General features: G+C 37.5%; 1 protein-coding gene across 1 annotated transcript in view; it reads left to right on the forward strand.

The window, feature by feature from the left end:
* Nucleotides 1-5,097: 5,097 nt before the first annotated feature.
* Nucleotides 5,098-19,528, forward strand: part of LOC139117883 (histone-lysine N-methyltransferase 2C-like) — a gene marked incomplete at its 3' end in the record, with an annotated part of 49,465 nt that continues 35,034 nt past the window's right edge. Inside the window, 6 exon segments of the mRNA XM_070681117.1 lie at nucleotides 5,098-5,220; nucleotides 12,385-12,488; nucleotides 14,732-14,842; nucleotides 15,993-16,097; nucleotides 16,510-16,660; nucleotides 16,663-16,690. Of these exon segments, the coding sequence (XP_070537218.1) occupies nucleotides 12,456-12,488; nucleotides 14,732-14,842; nucleotides 15,993-16,097; nucleotides 16,510-16,660; nucleotides 16,663-16,690 (428 nt within the window).

Raw genomic sequence — 19,528 nt, forward strand, 5'->3', positions numbered from 1 at the left:
GGCCTGTCATGCAAACCATTCCAAAGAATGGATGGAAGTGTAAGGTAAGCAAGTCTTTCTTCTTGATGCTGGTGTTGTATAATTGATCTGTCTCTGTCTGAAAAAGAGAGTCTATCCTTGAACAGTTCCTTGGGCAGGCAATGAAATCATGTTGTTTGACATTCAGCCTCACCAATTTATTGCACATGTTGCTGTTGTGATGTGTTTTGATTCCAAGTTTCAAACTGTTGGCCAAGTTCAGTGTGATTCCAATTATTAAACTGCTTGACAAGTTAAGTAATGGTATCAGGGAATTCACTTCAGAGCTGATCAGATCTGGTGGTTTTACTTAAAGTTAGCTCAGGGTGGTGAAATGCTGTTCTGTCTGTCCGACAGAGCAGTTAATACTAATGCACATGTATGGAGAAGACTATATGTCTTTTTAGCAAACTAGACTGTGGATCACAGAACTTGAATTTCAACTGGTCCTAGGACTACCAAATACTAAATAAATATGTTCCATATTCAACGCATTTTGATTAATTATAGCTATAACAGTTTTGTGTATATTTGTCCTTTCATGTAATAAGTTTGTGTTATGTTTTATGTATAATTGTTGCTAAAATGATGGTACAGTTGTGTTTTCTATTCTGTTACTTGACAGAATTGCCGTGTTTGCACAGACTGTGGTTCCAGGACTCCAGGCAGTGGGCCTAGCTCCAGATGGCACCTGAATTACAGTGTCTGTGACAGTTGTTACCAACAGAGAAACAAAGGACTGTGCTGTCCCATATGCGGCAAGGCATACAGACAGCACACCACAGCAAACACCATGGTCCAGTGTGATCAGTGTAAAAAGTATGTGTTCTTATGAAAGGCCTGTTATTTTATAAAGATACTGTGAACCATTCTACCACCTGTGTTGGTTATTTTCAACCCCATTCATAATTTTTCTCATGTCATACCAATACACTGAAAAACCGGGTAGAGTGACGAAATCTACTTTCATTTAAACCTTTCTCTCTGATTATCAAAAATAAAATCAGGGGTCACTGTGGCAAGTTTTGAAGTAAAGAAATTATCTAAAATATGTCGATGTTTGAAATCACCCAGTGTTAATCCGTTGGAGAAAATATTCAATTTTCAAAAAAACAAGACTGTGAAAACTTGACTGACTCCTCTGGCTTCTGTGATGTATAAAATGAGTCTGAACATCCAGTGGACCAGAAAAGTATTGTTAGAATTTGAGTTTTTGTAAAACTGGCCGAAATGCGCGTACTGCGTTAATAAGAGGTAACAGCCATGCCTAGCATTCACAGTCTGGTGTCCTTATCCTGTGTTATTTATGTTTCTGATGTTGTCATCCAAGGAATTAATCATGCTTTGCACGATCTCTTTAAATACCAATGCTCTAACAGATCATCATCAAAAATTGCTAAGGCGACTGTTTTCTAAAATATTATACATCACTTTAAAGCATTGTACTGCTGTCCATTTTTGCTATGGCGATATAATGAATTTATGAGTCTTTGTTGTCAAGAGCAGAGTAACTGGCAGTTTTGATACAGCATTAGGAAAAGGATCAGCAATCTTGTTTCAAAAATTTTGAAATACTCCATGAAAAAAGAAAGCCCTGATCTTTCAGATAAAATCAGTGAATGAACGCCCAGACTTGATGTTTTCAAGACAGCTGAACATAGCTGGTTGCTGTTCATGTCACCAATATAACGTGCAATATTACATGAACAGGGGTAATTAAATCCACTGGTCTGACTTTGTGGATTACCAACATATTTGTGGGTACTTTTGGATTTGCTATGTTCTTGGCATGTATGCATGTGAGATGAAGGATATAAACACAAATGAAGCTACGTTACAGAAATACATGATTAAAGTTGATACCATTTTGGTCACTGCTAAACTTTGAATGGGTATTCTAACCCCAGCTGAAACTTTTCATCAGATAAAGCATCTTTTTAGTTTCAGAGATTCGGTTTGTTTCAGATGATAAAAGAAGTCTGACAAGAGGGTTAAAGACAGTAGACTTTCAGGAATTTCTTGAATGTCATTGAGTCAGCTCTATTTTGTATTTGTACTCGGCAAAGAGATTGCTGTAGAATTATTGGTTTGATGCATTGGCTGTTGAAGGTTCACTTATTACAGAGATGTTGTCTGTCTTGTTCTCAATTGAAACCATAATTTTATATGTAAATTTTTAAACCAATGCAAGAAATATTACAAAGCTGCAAAAGTAGCTCAGCCTCCAGTTTAGAGTTTGTAAAAAGTAATGCTTTACATACACATCAGATGCTGCTATTCTGAATTGTGTGGAATTTAATTTGTCTTTGCAGGTGGATTCATGCAGGTTGTGATGACAGTGTTGATATGACAACATACCAACAAATGAAAGCTGAGGGAATGAATGCCGTCTATAATTGTCTAGACTGTCGATCAAAAGACCCAGGACAGGTTGGTGTTTTGCTCTTATTTGTGGGAACTGTGGGAACTATGTAAATGACAGAATGAAATGTTTTCTCAACACTCATTTTGAATTCTTATTCAGTATTTAGTCAAACTGCATCATTGTACAGTTATCGGTGTGAATTATACTATTAAATTTCCCACTTTTCATTTCTGTTTTAGATCTCGGTATTAATTTTCAATTGGAAATGAATTTCTTACCTTAAATTTCACATTTTTGACAACATCTTACATTTCCCAAAGAAGCAGACTGAATCTGTCAGACTTGCTGGTGTAGCGCAACTTCGTTATGAAAGCACAAGGGAAAAATGTTTTTCAAGTTGACATTTCCGGTAACATCCTCAAGTCACAATTCATGGAAAAATTTGGGAATTACTCTGGCAGGTCTATTTCCAAAAATCACTCTCACCAGCTGAATCTTACTTCTTTCATTCTATCCAAAGTTTTTTGATGCCAGTTGATTGTGTCATTCATCATGCTATTACCAACTTTGTCATGTTACTATTTTTAATGTTATTCCAGACTGGAGAATCAGAAAGCCCTACTTGTAACTTTTGTTACTTATTTTCTGCTATTTGATAGATTAACACAAGTAGAACAAACATGGTTGTGTGTCTAATACGTCTTTCTTAACATATTACCAAACCTCGTAAACAATAATTGCCTCATTTCTTGTTAATGATTAATCCACAACATGGCTTGGGTCAAAGGTCAGCACTGTGCTGAGTTAGTGAGTGCATGTACAAGCAACCATGGATAGCATGCCATGTGAGAGGGAGGCCCAGTGTGTTACTGTGGTCTGAGAAATGACCACATATTGCAATGTCACCCACAGGAACAGTACAGTGATGGGGAACAACCCATGGAGCACATGGACAACAGTTCAGCATTTGCAGCGGCTGCAATCGACACTGACAGTAACTTCACAGAGACGGACGTCATATCGGACACCCAGCAGCAGGACGACGACCCTGATTACATCCCGCCTGGAGTCAGGATTGACCCTGTGAAGGAGACTGCTGTGGTGCCTTCGGTTACCCTGGAAGACAGCATGGAAACAGAAAGCCATCAGAGCTCCCAGGACACCTTGATCAATGAGGACAGTATCAACAGTGCAGATGTTGATCTTCAGCCAGTGGAAAAATCTACGTTTGCACCGGTAAGTTGAGAACATTGTGCTCGTTTGCACCATGTGTGTATGTTATCTTGACAGTGCTGTGAACAATGCACTGTTCATTACAGTTTGATCAGTTAAGTTTCAAAAAATTCCAATAGCATATGCCATTTTAAACTGTCATTCATGCATTTGGAAGATTATGTAAGGCTGTTGGAAAACGATTGAAATTGTCAAAACAAAAATGATAAAATGTATGTACTGTAACATCACTTAAACATAACTAAACTATAGGTTAAACATAACAGCTCAGCTAAACTATAGGTCAAACATAACATGCTCAGCTAAACTATAGGTTAAACATAACATGCTCAGCTAAACTATAGGTTAAACATAACACGCTAAAATATTGCTCAATTGCAATATGCTTAAAATATAATGAACAATAAAAGTTAAATCTATTACTGACAGTAACTTGAAGTTACCAAGAATAAAAATGACTTTGATAAAAATGATTTTTGTCATGTAGGATTTTCAGTGTACCTTATTCAGTGCACATGGTATAATACTGAATTTACTTACGCGACTTTAATTCTTTGGTCAAAAAATGTCATAAAAAGTCTGCTTATTTGTACCAAGTATCTCTGCATAAAGCTTACATTTTACCTTCAAAAATCAGTTTACCACAGAGCCAAACCTCCAAAGACTGTACAACACTTTCTTCCCTGACTTCAGAGACTCACCAAAGTGTGAGTTATCTACCTTATTAGCTGAGGATGGCTGGTTTGAATTGTCACTGTTATTAGGTAATTAGTGTGTAGTGTATTCCTCTTGCCCTAATGTAAGTAGTGAAATCAACATAGTGGTCTTTGTCCATTCAGCCATGTCATCTTTTCAGCTTCATTCAGCCATGTCACTTGTTAAATTTCCAATCAAGTGGATTTTTTAATGTGCATATAATGAGCCGTGACACTGTGCAATTCATAAAGGGATAAAAGTGACAAAAACATTACCAGTACATTGTAGCCTATTTCACGTGATGACAGGAAGTTTTTCAAGTTCAAGGTTGTAACGTGCGATCCATTTTCTCCACACTGACTCAGCATTGTGACCACAGAACACCATGTGCTGTCCTCAATCCAGTGACCTTGTTCTTTGATCCAAACATAAATTACCAGTTTGTTTGTTTACTCTACTCCTTGACATCTCAGTCAATCATTAACAGGAGGTTATGTAGCCATGGTTATCAGTGCAGTAGGTGTGACATATGAATGGCTTGTCACTTGGAGTTCACATAGTGCGCCCTAAAGTCATCAGAAAAGGTCTTGTCAGTGTTGACACTTTGATCAGATACCAATGTTGTAAACATCGTAAATAACAAAATTGCATTTATAGCAGTCACGTGATATGGAAATGATCTCTTTTTATCACTTTTATCACTATTTTTATGTCATGAATTATTTAATAGCTAGTCATGTCTGTTTATGATGTTTACATACTGTTTCTTTGTTTCAAACCTTTAGCAAAGGGAAATGGTAGGTGTGAGAAGTGCTCCATCAAATGTACCGGCAACATTGAGCAGCCCTAAAGGCCCTGGTATTGGAAAACCTGCCATCATCAAGAGGATAGGTGCTGGAAGACCAAGGGTAAGTCGATGCTTTGAATGTCAACATTAGGTGTAGTCAGAGAAATGATTGATAGGAGGCCCCCTAGGTCTGCTGTTATTTTCAGTTTTGAATAAATGTGTAGGCGTTAACATTATGAGACTGAAATTTGAATTTTTAGCTACTATAGACTATAGTCTATAGAAGCTATTGGGATGGGTATCCGTCCGGCGTCCGTCGTCAGTCTGTATGTATGTATGTATGTATGTATGTATGTATGTATGTATGTATGTATGTCCGTTTGTGAGGCGTCCGTCCACTCAAATATCTTGAGAACCGCAGTACTTACTGATTTGATATTTGTTGTGTAGATGAAAAATATGATTTTGAGAAACTATTTTTTTTAATTTTTTGATATTGTTGAAAATAGGCAAATTAATGCCAAAAAAGGTGTTTTTGGTAAAAAACTTCTCCTTCATAACCGCTGGTCAGACAGCTTTGTTATTTGGTATACAGGTCCCTAGGGGTAACCCAACTTAGATTTGTTCAAATTGTGATGAAATATGCAAATGTGTATTTTTAAGGAATTTTTTTGTCATTTTTGGTCAAAATTTGACTTACATTGTATGTAATTCTTGTACTGTATAAACCCTATCAATTCACCCAGAAAAAAGTAATTAATATGATTTTAAATAATTGAATTAATTAGGAAATCATCAAAGCCTAAATAATTTAGTGTAGAATTATCAGAAAGTTCAACTTTTTTGACAGTTCATAGTGAAATGCTTACCATCTTGGAGGATTAAAACATGTAAAGGCAACTTTCCTGAATCCCAACTTTGACATATTCTGAACCGTCATTTATTGTGCCCTGTATGTTATCTAAAAGAAATTGCTCAAAATAGTCAATAAAGACAGAGATAGAGAAAGTTCTAATTTCCATTTATGATTGACTTGGTAAGGATAAAATAAATTACTTTTTGAAGAAAAAATAGAGTGGTCAATTAAAAGAATGGTCAAAGTGATAGGGTTTTTATGGTAAAGCTGGGCTGTAAGATTCCTCATGTGCTATTTATAGCAATTATGCAATCTGTGTAAACAGTGCAATGAAGTTACATGATTCCTTATAATGCTTTTGATGACCTTGAACTTCTTAAGTTTCAAACATTTGTCTCTTCAGTGTGCTTTCTCTGAGTATGTACAGTCTCACTTATTCAACATAACTCACTTACAATAATCAAAGATATCCACCTTCTTCATCAATACATGTGTCACAAAAGGTTATTCTCTACATAACACAGCAGAGCTCTGTCAACTGTTGAGTTGCTTGTTCTTTCAAACCGCTGGTTAGACAGCTTTAATATTTGGTTTACAAGTCCCCAGGATGACCTAAGTGAGATAATTTCATACAGTCAGGAAATACTTAATTTTGTATCCATGTCTATAGTAGCTTCAGGGACTTTGGCCCTATTTTTTTGATACCTCAGTAGTACAGAAACCTTAAGTTGTTATTGGTTGCTGTTTTTGTGCACAAGCATTTCAAAGTTGCCCTATTGCAGACAGGCCATGTGCACATGGGAATATGTTCAAGTACTGTCATTAGTAAGGCTGGAGTTATTCACTGTAATCATTGGCAAATGCTACACTGTAAAGTTTAACTGTAGCTAGAATAGGTAGGATAGAATTTCAGTGATGCATGGATGTCATAGAAGCTGTAATTGTCATGTGCACAAAAATTGTACTGCAGTGAAGTAATGAGGGTTGGGACTAAGATAAGCTGTTCTTTTACCAGTGCCATGATGCAGTGCATGGTAGGGTATACAAAGCATACGTTACTCATAGACCTTTTTTATCCATAGGGTATATGCAGGGTATGTTGCTTGTAGAACTCTATGGCAAGACCCTGCAGACATACATTTTTGTCACCAATCGATACAAAATACATGGGGCATTTTTTGGCATTGCAAATGTGTGTTATTCTTGTATAACAAACTGTCATATAACACAAATCAGTGTGTTTCTGTTTATGTATTGGATGTTCAATACATCCACAGCAATCCATAGGGAAAAGGTCTATACCATATTGGAAGACCTCTTGCCTAGTGGATGAGTGTTATTGTTCATTCTACCATAATTTGACCTGTTACACTTGAAAGTCTGTAGTACAGTCAAATCTTATAGTATTTTTGTTAAGTGCAGTAAATTGGTAAATATTATGAAGGCTCTCCAGGCACACTACCAGGGTATCCCCAGCTATATCAATGCAATCAGATTGGGGACACCAGAAATTTTAGCAGAGTTCCCAACTCATTCACTGATTTTCCCTCACTTAAAGGAATAGTCCACCCAAAATGTAATCTGCCTTATACAGGTTTCTATGTATGTCATAAAAGCATTTATCATTAGTTTTTGCACAGAAACAGCGATTTTTTGAAGTTATCTATGAAAATAAATATCAAAATCAGGCAATATGGAGACCTTTTTAGCCGACTGTGCGCGACCATATTGTCTACTTCCTCGCAAAGCATGTCGGGAGAAATGCCCGGATGATGACGTAAAGTTTTCGTGTTTTGGTGCATGGCTAGGGGGTCTGATCTAGGGAGTCTCATAAATAGCTTATGCCTGCCTGTAAGTATTACGGATGTACCAATAATCGTGAGCGAGATTTCGATAAGGCATTCTGAATGATTCGAAACCCGAAGTGAAAACACCGCCTCTAGAAATTGTTGCCGGTAAAGATTGCACTGACGTAAGTTTTCAAAATTATAAGTGCAGTGCATGTTTTTACGTATGCAAAGGCCGTTTCCAAGAGAAGGACTTCGTCAGCAGTTTGACGACCCACAATCAAATTTGATTAGGAAAAGACTTCAAGATGATGCTGTACCACAACTTACACTGGAAAGCAAATGCATTGGTGAAAAGAGGACATACAAGGGCGATTGTGGGAGAGACTCTCCATAAAAGAAAAGAGGTTCATGGTTAGCTCCGCTGTCAGCGACGCGGAGCTTATCAAATAGGTTGATTTTCCGTCGTCGTCCGTCGTCTCCGTCGTCCGTCGTCCATCGTCGTCCGTCAACAGTTGCCTTCTCCTCTGAAACTGCAAGTCCAATTGCTTTGAATTTTATATGCAGTTCACTTAAGGTGACCTCACTTCAGTTTGTTCAAATCGTGGTGAAATTTGCATATTTGTAATTTTGAGGCATTTTTTGGTGTTTTTGGTAAAAAAATCTTCTTCTCTGAAACCGCTTGTCCGATTGCTTTGAAATTTGATATGCAGTTTGCTTAGGGTGCCTTCAGTCAGGTTTGTTCAAATCATGGCGAAATTTGCATATTTGTATTTAAAGGCAATTTTGTCATTTCTGGTAAAAAAATCTTTAAAAATCTTCTTCTTCAAAACTGCCAGTCAGATAGCTTTGATATTTGGTACATAGGTCCCAAGGGATGATCTATTTCAGATTTGTTCAAATTGTGCAGAAATATGCAAATTTGCATTTTTAAGGCATTTTTGCCATATTTGGTCAAAAAATTTATTTCTCAAAAAGTACTGGTCTGATAGTTTGAAATTTGGTATACAGGTTTCTATCGATGAACTAAGTAATATGTATTGAATTTCTGATGAAATCTGTAATTTTGTATTTTTGGGGCAATTTTTGCCATTTTTGGTCAAAAAATGTGTATTTCCAAAACTACTCATCCGATAGCTTTGAAATTTGGTATACAGGTTCCTACAGATTAACTAAATGATAGTTATTGAAATTATGATGAAATCTACAATTTTGTAATTTTGGGGCAATTTTACCAGTTTTGGTCAAAAAATGTGTATTTCCAAAACTATTCATCCGATAGCTTTGAAATTTGGTGTACAGGTTCCTACAGATGAACTAAATTATAATTATTGAAATTATGATGAAATCTGCAATTTTGTAATTTTGGGGCAATTTTTGCCATTTTTGGTCAAAAAAATGTGTTTCTCAAAAAGTACTGGTCTGATAGCTTTGAAATTTGGTATACAGGTTTCTACAGATGAGCTAAGTAATATATATTGAATTTCTGATGAAATCTGTAATTTTGTATTTTTGGGGCAATTTTTGCCATTTTTGGTCAAAAAATGTGTATATTCAAAACTACTCATCTGATAGCTTTGAAATTTGGTATACAGGTTTCCATAGATGAACTAAATGATATTTATTGAAATAATGATGAAATCTGCAATTTTGAATTTTTGGGGCAATTTTTCCTATTTTTGGTCAAAAAATGCGTTTCTCAAAAAGTACTTGTCTAACAGCTTTGAAATTTGGTATACAGGTTTCTATAGATGAACTAAATTTGATCTTTTGAAATTATGATGAAATCTGCAATTTTTACTTTTGGAGGCAATTGTTGCCATTTTTGGTCAAAAAATTTATTCTCAAAAACTACTCATCAGATAGCTTTGGTTGACATGTTCTTAGAATGATCCTATGTGATACATTCAAAGTATGATGAAATCTTCATTGCGTATTTTTGCAGCTTATTTTAGCCACTTTTTTCTGGCCACTGCATCGAGCTATCAAAGATTTCCACCCTTCTTCATCAACATGTCTCAAAAATAGTTATTCTCTACATAAACACAGCGGAGCTATATCGGCCGCTAGGTCGCTTGTTTAAATATTTATGATTTTTCTGAACCGCCGGAGAGTTTGTTGAGATCATCTTTCTTACAAAAAGTTTACTTATTATTCTTGTTATCTTTATGACATCGCATTGGTATTTAAAACATAATAAAGTTTGCGTGATCAGTTGAAATCAGAAAGTTGTATTTTTGCTCGGGCATGTTTAACCACATCAACGCAACTAAGGCATCCACGCATCAAGTCAACGGAAACGATCCATATGTTGAAATGATTTATCTGGAACCAAGAATAGGTTCAAAAGAGTTCGAGAAAGAAGTAGATGCGTAGATGACAACTTTCATTGATGTCGGAAAAATTTCAGACATAAGTCTTTCCTTCCTTTTAGAAAAAAAATAGGCACGTCAAAGTAAACTTTATTATCGGGCATCCATGCTGTAAGTTCAATGTTTCTACGATACCACGGCAGCGAGTCATATTTTTGTGGCGTCGAAAAAAATAATGAGCAATTTTGCCACTAAATTGTAAATAAAAACAAGAAGCAGTAAGTGAAGTTTGTTACTGCATTGCCAGTGCGGAATTACAAGGGATTTTCCCCAAATATATTATCACATGGATTTCAATAAATGGTCCAAAATGAACCAACGTTTCATATAAGCACGCTGCACGACCGGTCGTACGACCATGTTGGATTGTAGTGAAAACGAGGCTCTCTGTTGTGGGGTTTCTAGAAATTTCCATGCAACTACGCAAAGATTTGAGTGCATCGTATCGTAATTCAAAGACGCCACTCAACCTCAGCAAGCACATAGAATAACATCATTGAGCTAAAGCCTGAAAACTTTAAGTTCCAAAGTGAAAAACAGAATCAGATACTCAATATGTGTGATCGAAAATATTTAACGTTTCTCAGTCAGGCTATTCAGACACCATTGCTCTTGGAGCATCATAGAGTAACCGTGATTCAGATTTGTTTTCTCAGAGCTGTTTCTCTCCATATTGCTATATAATAGTACATGACTTTTAATTTTGCCATCTTCCCGCTCCAGATCTGTCGAAGGTAGTTTATTTCATTCCCTTTTTTCTGTAATTTTTCTCTACGACCAGTCGCGAGGTCGTGGCTGTAACTTTAGTGTTGAATTTTTGCCGAAATTTTTCTCCAAGACCGGCTGCGAGGTCGTGGCTTTCCGGTTTATTTTTTCGGCCGTTTCTCTCCACGACCTGTCGCCTGGACGTTGCTGTAAAGTATTGAATTTTTCCCAAAAGTTTTCCCAATGACTGCTCGTGAAGTCGTACTTTCAGATTTTGACCATTCTCAATTATTTTTTTCCAAGATTGCACCAAGTTGACAACAGCAACGGCTACTAGGATTCGCGATCTCTTCCCATGGCGGTTTCGAATTACCGGTAACTTACGTGTAAAGTTCAATGTGAGTTGTGAGAACAGGAAAATTTTAGTGTGTTTTATGACTGTACGTTGAAAGGATAAATTGAAATTTCATTTAGTACTCCTAAAACATGAAAGTGTGTTTGAAGTTTAATTTAGTGCCCCGGAGAATATGAAAGTGTGTATGTATAAATGTTGCTTGTTAGATGAGGGACATACCATTTAGAGTCGGACAGCTGAGCCGTTTCCGGTCGTCCGCTTTGTCTCTCCTCCCTCCCCCACGGAGAACGGTGCTTGGAATTTTTTTCTCATTCGTTCATTCTTTTTCTATATGTAACTGAAAAACTAGCACTTTGAATTGGCAATTTTCGCTAATCATTCTTTGTTATAAAAAGAGTTAACCGTATTTTAAAACCAGCGTTGCAATGGCTAAACATGCGGAGCAATGTCGTCACATACAGTTCTCTTTGGGAGTTTGAAATCAACATCGTATTTTTCAAGTGATAACAGCTAGCTTGCAATGCTGATCAAAATGTTCTACCCAAAAGTACAACCATTGTGGGTAAGTTAGAGTTCGTTTCGTCACCAGGCGATATCGAAGATGTGTTCAGCCACGGTTGAGGGACCGTGGTTCAGCTCCAAACATGGCCACGTAACAGTGAGCTACCAAAAGAGCCATACTTGTACAGCTTCCTTCGGTAATTGGTGGAGCCACGTGCCCTTCTTTTACTTCTGAATTTATCGATGTGTCCGTCTTTTCGTCGAAAGCACCAAGTTCGAAATCCTGGAGTTCGGTATCGCTGAATTCCGGTTCAAAGTTATAAAGTTGGAGGCAAAGTGTATCCATGGGGCAGCAGCTCAATACAAACGTACGGTAGATCAGACCCCCTAGCGATACCCCCTAACTTCCTCAACCAAACACGAAAACTTTACGTCATCAAAAGTTAAGCCTCTCTGAGGAATTCCGATAGGTGGCGCTTCCATATCGCGAAAATGGCGTCATACACATCAGTTAATAAAACATTAATTTCTAGGATAATAAACAGCACATTTTTCATCTTTTCATCATAAATGTTACAAAAATAATCTTCTTCAACTTTTAAAGGCAGGTTGTTATTTGGGTGGACTATTCCTTTAAGCAAAAACACTGTCTGATAGGATTCTTGAAAATGCAGCAATAGTTTTCACATCGTTTCTTTTCTTTATTTCAGGAAGGGGTGTTCATATTGGCAAGAGGAGACGTCATCCGGGTCCCCAGGGAAGAGAGGACCCAAACCAAAAATGAAACCAAGTAATGTACAGCCAATTCAACAGGTAGGCACTCTTCTTCCATGTGAATGCAGAAGATTGAAATACAGGGTGATTATTGTTAGCAGTGATTTATTGCCTACTTGTAATATAATTTATATGAGAGGTTGAATGTTGTGCAGTCACCAGCTAACTGTGATAAATCAGACAATTCATCAATTTCCATGTGATGGATTTCCCATCAAAATGCTTTCGGGGAAATCATAACTTCCTTTGATGAGGTTTCTCCGACTAACATTCCAACATTTGTAAGTTGTCACGTTTGACCATTTAACAGTTTACAAAAAGGCCTTACACCACACACTCAAACTCACGTTTTGGTATGTGGTGTGATCTGAATAAGACTAGTGGTGCTATCCAGACCCATGAACTCTAGGTTGTTTTAGACTGTATGTTACCAAACTGTCAGCATACTGGCTGCTATAAATATGATAGCATCCTTATGCATTGCTGATAATATCAGATGATTTGAATCTCTTTGTTCTTTTTAGTTATTGATCAAACTGGTGTGTGGAGGGACTGTGTTCAAACATACCAGGAGACCATTTCATTAATCATCTTACATCAGAAAGACTAGGCTATATTATGATGTGCCTTCTTTCAGGGCTGTCTACCAGTATGTCTGTGTTCTCAGTCCAACTTTGTCTTGATAATGACAGGATTTCTGTGAAAACAAATTATCTTGTCAGTCATTTACATTTCTCAACTTTGTTATATCAATTTTCTTGATAGGCCTTGAGTGATTATATAAAATGTTGTTTGAGATCCAGATGAATTCTTAGTAACTGACACTAGAAGGTCTCTGTGACACATGCAGTCAGGTGTTGTTCAATAATAACCACTATCGTAATGTAGGACTGTACCAGACAAGTCTCTGATAATAATCATGTTCATTTCTACTTTATTTAAGGGCCTCAGATTTATTAAAATTGATGCACGACATACTTAATTCCCTCATTTAGGGGGTGTAAAAGACCTTAAAAACTATCTACTGTTAATTGACCAATCAGAGTGCTCAATTCAGGGTGTTTTATCTACTCGTAAAGCCTTGGTCACCAAATTCCAGAAACGAATGACAGCGCCGTAGTAAAGTACTGTCCAATCAAAAGTGAACATGTCATATTCTGTAGACATCTGGTACGTTTTAATATTCATATTCGGTAACACAGCGGAAACCAGCTGCAATACAAATTCTGCTGTGCCCTAGGGCATTTATATAATGTGGCCTAGGGCATTTATAGAATGTTCCATAACATTGGAAGGCTATTTCACAAATAAAAGTTTTAATTCATATCCTAAACATGTTACATTGACAAAGGGACGGTTGACGTAAACACATTGAAAACGAAAATATATCAGTTAGGGGCGATAGTTTTTAAGTCGGATAAAACCCTCCTACTCGGGCTCTTCTGGTATATAAAGTCCAACCCTACGATAAAATGTCTCGGCCTGCGGCCTTGACATTTTATCGATGGGTTGGACTTTATATACCAGAAGAGCCCTCCTACTCGGGCTTTATCCTATACTTGTTTCAGTTTATGTGTATCAAAATTGCGTAAGGCTTTACTCAAGTAAAATTTGTAGAAATGCAGGGCATAGGGCCTGGAGTGGAGTGACCAAAAATGAGTTGCAAGATAAATAAATTATATATGAAACAGTTTGTTTGAATTTTATCCCAGATGAAAATTGATACTTAACGATATTAGCATTCAACAAGATGTGAAAGCAACAAAATACAGAGACAAAAGAACAGATCTGGCAAAAAAACCCTATATTTGAAGTGAGAACTGCTATGCTAGATGATGTCACCATGTTCTCTTACCTTGAAAAGTGAAGCCATTGTGATTTAAGTTTGATTAATTTCATTAATTTTGTGTGTGGATGTGTTCAATATCCATGATGTGTAAGGGCATGTGTACGTGAAAGTTAAGGCTTCATACTGGCGTCATTCATTTTTCCATTTTGTGTAAATACTTTCATTTATAGGGCAAGGGAAGAAGTCTCAATTAAAACAAAGGAATTACATTGGTTCTGCACTGGCTTTCATTATCAACAGCCCCTAAATTGTAATTGTGTTGTGGTGGCAATGGCACATAATGCACTTTACTGGTTTGAACCTACTTGACCCGATGTAGACAGATGAATGCTACAGGAAAGGGTTACAGTCAGATGTCTTGAGATTTCAAAATAGGATCATGGTTTCCTTGTAGTCATGCTGCTGATTTGATAGATTATTTTTCTGCTTTCAGACAACAAGTACGGCACAAGACAGTGGCAATGAAAAGAAAGAAGAGGAAGACACAGGCATGCATACAACAGTGGTGTTGTTTTCTGTCAAAGATAGATTTACTCTTACTCAGGTATGTCACAATTACATGGTTGTAGATATCAAAAATTGAAAAAAAGAATCACTATCTTGGAATACTGCTGAATTACATTTAGGATTTTGCTGCATATCACAGTGGATGCTTACAGCCAATTTTTGCCAGCCATCTAGTTTATTTTGTCTTTTATGGTCTGATTGACTAGTAGATAGTGGACAAAAATAATAAAACTGAACTAAAAATGAAAACAGAACCAGCAGACAAAATTGCAAGACCTGTGGATTTATCTTGGTCCTTGCACCATACTCTCACCCCAGTATCAGGATGATTGCATACAGCCAATGTTGCACAACTTGTTACTCATTAAAATGAGATGTGTACAGCCTAATTGCAGACTTTGCTACAAATCCATACAGGCAAGATTGCCAAACAGGCTTCATATCAGAATGAAATTTACATATATCCAGAGTTGAGATATTTGCAGTACCGTAAAGCAATACATAAAACCATGGTCAGCATGTTAGAGACTTTATTCACATTTGTGAATGAAGTCTGTTTATCACAGAGCACTCATGCATGCTTCCTGTTCAGGGTTAATTGGTTTTTGGACCCTGCGGTGTAATTCAGCAAGTACAGGGACAGTTTACTAGAATAGAGAACTATGTGTATGTCATACAGTCATTACCCAGACGTCTGTTAATCAATACTGTCAAAGGAAGTAGAATGGTAGTTATCAATGAGTCTGCATTTTGGGATTTACTTTATTCCTTACATGTAAACTGCATTCCATTGATTGCATTACTGAGGACCAGGAATGTTATGTCATTGACTGCTACACTCATTTCATCTATTTCAAGCATCCCTGCCAACAGCCATTGACATTGCTTTCTGATTACAAAAATTGCTAAAATTTTAGCGAAATGTGAATGTTTCTTTTATTCTCATAAAGTGGCCAAAAGCCTTGCCAAAAAGCGCTTTCCTTGTCCCATACAAGACATCTTCATAGACTGGAATGTATTTACTTGTTTGACAATGTCTGAGTTTTTTTGTAAATCAGCAAGAAATGTTGAACTATTATTTCTGCCACGTTAATCATCCTTGCCATTATCATGTAATGCTTATATCATGACATTGAAGATCTCAGGAACGTAACCATTGTCTATTGTATGTTTTTAATTTTTCCCAGGATATGTGTGTAAGTTGTGGTAGTTTTGGACGTGGTGCCGAAGGAAGGCTTCTAACCTGCTCTCAGTGTGGACAGTGCTATCATCCATACTGTGTTAATATCAAGGTAAGTGAAAAATTGATGTCTGTTTTTGTAAACCCTCCAACACCATACATCATTTGGTTTGAAGATACTGCATGCGTAGAGATCAGTATTTCATGAAAAGGTAAACTACAGTCAGCTGTCCCACATAATTGTTCTTTCTTGTATTTTATTTTCAAGTTACAGTGTTATTTTCACTTAAGTGCTTTTTCAAGCAACCTAGAGTTCAAATGCATTGGCCAGAGTTCACATGTATATTGTGTTTGATATGAGTGTGTGTGTGAGTGTATGTATGTGGTGTGTGTGTGTGTGTATGGTTGCTTGTTGAGCTGTTGTGGCAAAAGGCAAAGTGTCATAAGCATTTATACAAAGCTACAGATAGTAATACATTCTGCCGTCTTTTCTCACAAATCTCCTCTCTCACTGCCTGTTTCAGATAACAAAAGTAGTTTTATCCAAAGGATGGCGATGTTTAGACTGTACAGTATGTGAAGGTTGTGGCAAAGCCAGCGATGAGGGACGTCTCTTGCTCTGTGATGACTGTGACATCAGCTACCACACATACTGCCTGAACCCACCTTTAGAAAATGTCCCAAAGGTGGATGGAAATGTAAATGGTATGAGTTGTATCTTTATCGAATATATCTCAGGGGAAATCTGCGTGAATATTGAATATTGTTAATTCTTAATTTGATGTGGGATGATGATGCACTCTGTTTCAGTGGCTTGTAGGACCTGTTTTATTGAATGCTGTGGAATTATAATCATATCCCTTAGTTAGAGTTATTACCATTGCAGAGCAGTTCTTGTCTTGATTGAAGGAAGAGCCTAGGTGATGAGTGTGACACTCCCTACATTATTTAACCTTTAATATTTTGTTCTTTGAAGCAGTCAGGAACATGATGGTTAATTATATTACCATTCCCTGCCCCTGGCATTCTGATTGGTCGAGCTGAACCACGTGACTGACCACAAATACACAGTAATGGTTTATTTACATGCCCGTGAATATGAATAATAAGATTAACAACTCGAAGTATGGTAACTTTACAGCTGAAACGTAAATCATAATCAATCACAAAATAATATGGAGCACTTGTGGGTCAAGTTGAGATACTTTTTTCTGAAAACATCCCCGGACTTGCCAATTTTTTACAGCGCGCGTGACGGTGCGTCGCATATTGCTCTGGGGCCCAGTTGTCGTTCGCTCTTGAAATTTTCGGAAATTTTGACGGTTTTCTTGGGTTCGCTGATAATATAATGGAAATAACAGACTCTGCTCTGACCATTAACGTTTATTTGTGGGCGCGGGCTCGAGGAAAGCCAAAAATTAACGGGCTCGGCAAGCCTCGCCCGTTAATTTTTGGCTTTCCTCTCGCCCTTGCCCACAAATAAACGTTAATGGTCAGCGCGTCGCCCGTTGTTTCTATAATATCCCATGTTTAAAGGGGAAATTTACCCAGACTTTCTTAGGTAATCAAGTCGTTATTTAGTGAAAAATAAACTACCGTAAAATTCCCAATTGAAGCCGCGGCTTGTATTAGAAACATTTTTGAGGGACCCCTAGGACTCATGCACTGAAGTCCCGGTGCGGCTTCAATTACGTACATTTCCTGTATTTCGATATTTGTCTCATGCTCACCAAGCACTGCAGGGGCAATCGCTATTGTTATGCAAATTAGTACAATGAATTCTGCGTGAATAAATTACCCGCATAAAAAGCACCTACCCTAGTGTAACTCCAATATAGAAACGTTAGGAGAGTGTATTTGGTTGTTAAACTTGGTAAAATTCCTTTAGATAATAAGGAAACTATTAAAAGATGTCAAAACAATGGGAAACTGGAGTTCCCTTGACAGCATCGTAAGGAAGATGGCACGTTTTTCCAGTACTTTCTTGATTCTCTGACCCTGCTGACCCCTGTCCCCTAAATAGAATAGTCTCACTAAGGTCGGCCATGTTGGCCAGCTAGCGTCATGCATGATGTCTTTGTTTCAAGTTTAGGGGGTGTTTTTTTGACGCTGAAATTTCACAAAAATGTCACTTCTGTATTCAGAGATTGTACAATCAATTTCTTTGGACGTGTAAGTCGATTTTGAAAGCGATAGAAGATCAAATGATGTTGAAAAAAATCGTGCATAAAATTAGCATAAATTAAGCGTCCATGGCAAATGGGTCCCCTTGATTTACAGCTGTCTTGTGTTGCCGAACCGGTGGCTCATACTCGGATAGTGCAATAAAGGCAAGTGAATGACCTTTGGTAACTTTACTGGCATGTTTTTGTGAACTGTTTTGTGGTCAAATTTTATTTTCTCATGATCAAAACAGAACGTGTACAAGCTTATATGCACCCATCATAGTCATTCAGCAGCCACAGTACAGTATAGGCAGTTCATCGTGTCAATATGATGCAGGTGGTGTTGTTGTAAATTGTACGTCAGGCATCGGTAAGGGTACGTGGGTATTGAATGAAAACTACGTATTTGAAACATGATATCTCAATCTGTCCACTATTTTAACTTGTACACAAACACCGTTGCTTCAAAATTGTTGCATCAGGTATGGCGGTGTTTACCACACTGACAAACACTGCCGTGTTCAAACATTCACACAAACGTGCCGATACATGGGGCATTGTTTGTACTTTTGTTACTATCAATGACAAAATGCACAATGGTAGAAGTGTTAAAAAGGAACTTTTTATTGGGTATTTTTTCTGTAAGAAAGACACCTGTCAATCATTAGCACAAGTCAATGACGCGACGCAAGCCAACTGGTGTGAATTTCAGCATGCATTGTTTCGGGCTCAGAGAAGGGGTGCGGCTTCTATTATGGTACAATTCAAAAACCCCAAATGGGCAAACAATGAGCCAAGACAATGTTTCAAAGTCAGGGTGCGGCTTCAATTAGAGGTGCGGCCTCAATTGGGAATTTTAAGGTAAATAGCGTTGGTTTCATTCACTTTCACTTGCGCGTATTAGCGCAGTGGCCACAAGCTGAACGCACGGAAACCGGAAGTGACGTATCAAACTTGCTACTCACAGCGGGTTCAAAGCGAGGTCACTTATAACCATGCTCTTCCTATTAGTGCAAGATGCGAGGTATAATGATATTCAAATATGCAGATTACATTAATGAGCATTGTTTCGGTATTAAAATTCTATGCTAATGACCCTTTATCAATGTGGAATATTCATGTACCTCGGATCTTGCGTTGTATATGCTCTTCTACGCCAAGTAGAGTACGCGTACGTGGTATGCAAACCTCAGCGCTCGACTGAAAATCGCAATGGCGAAGATAATCGGTAATAACTTGAAACCTGAATGAGCAATCGATGATCCAAGACTGACATCGTCAGAAAGTTACAGCGACTGACTATTCTAGCTCCAATGACGAAGTTCAAATTACTCTCGGCGATCAATTATGCCTGTCATTGTCAACCCTATCGCTGTGA

This window comes from Ptychodera flava, chromosome 18 (assembly GCF_041260155.1).
Source record: "Ptychodera flava strain L36383 chromosome 18, AS_Pfla_20210202, whole genome shotgun sequence".
Lineage (NCBI taxonomy): Eukaryota > Metazoa > Hemichordata > Enteropneusta > Ptychoderidae > Ptychodera > Ptychodera flava.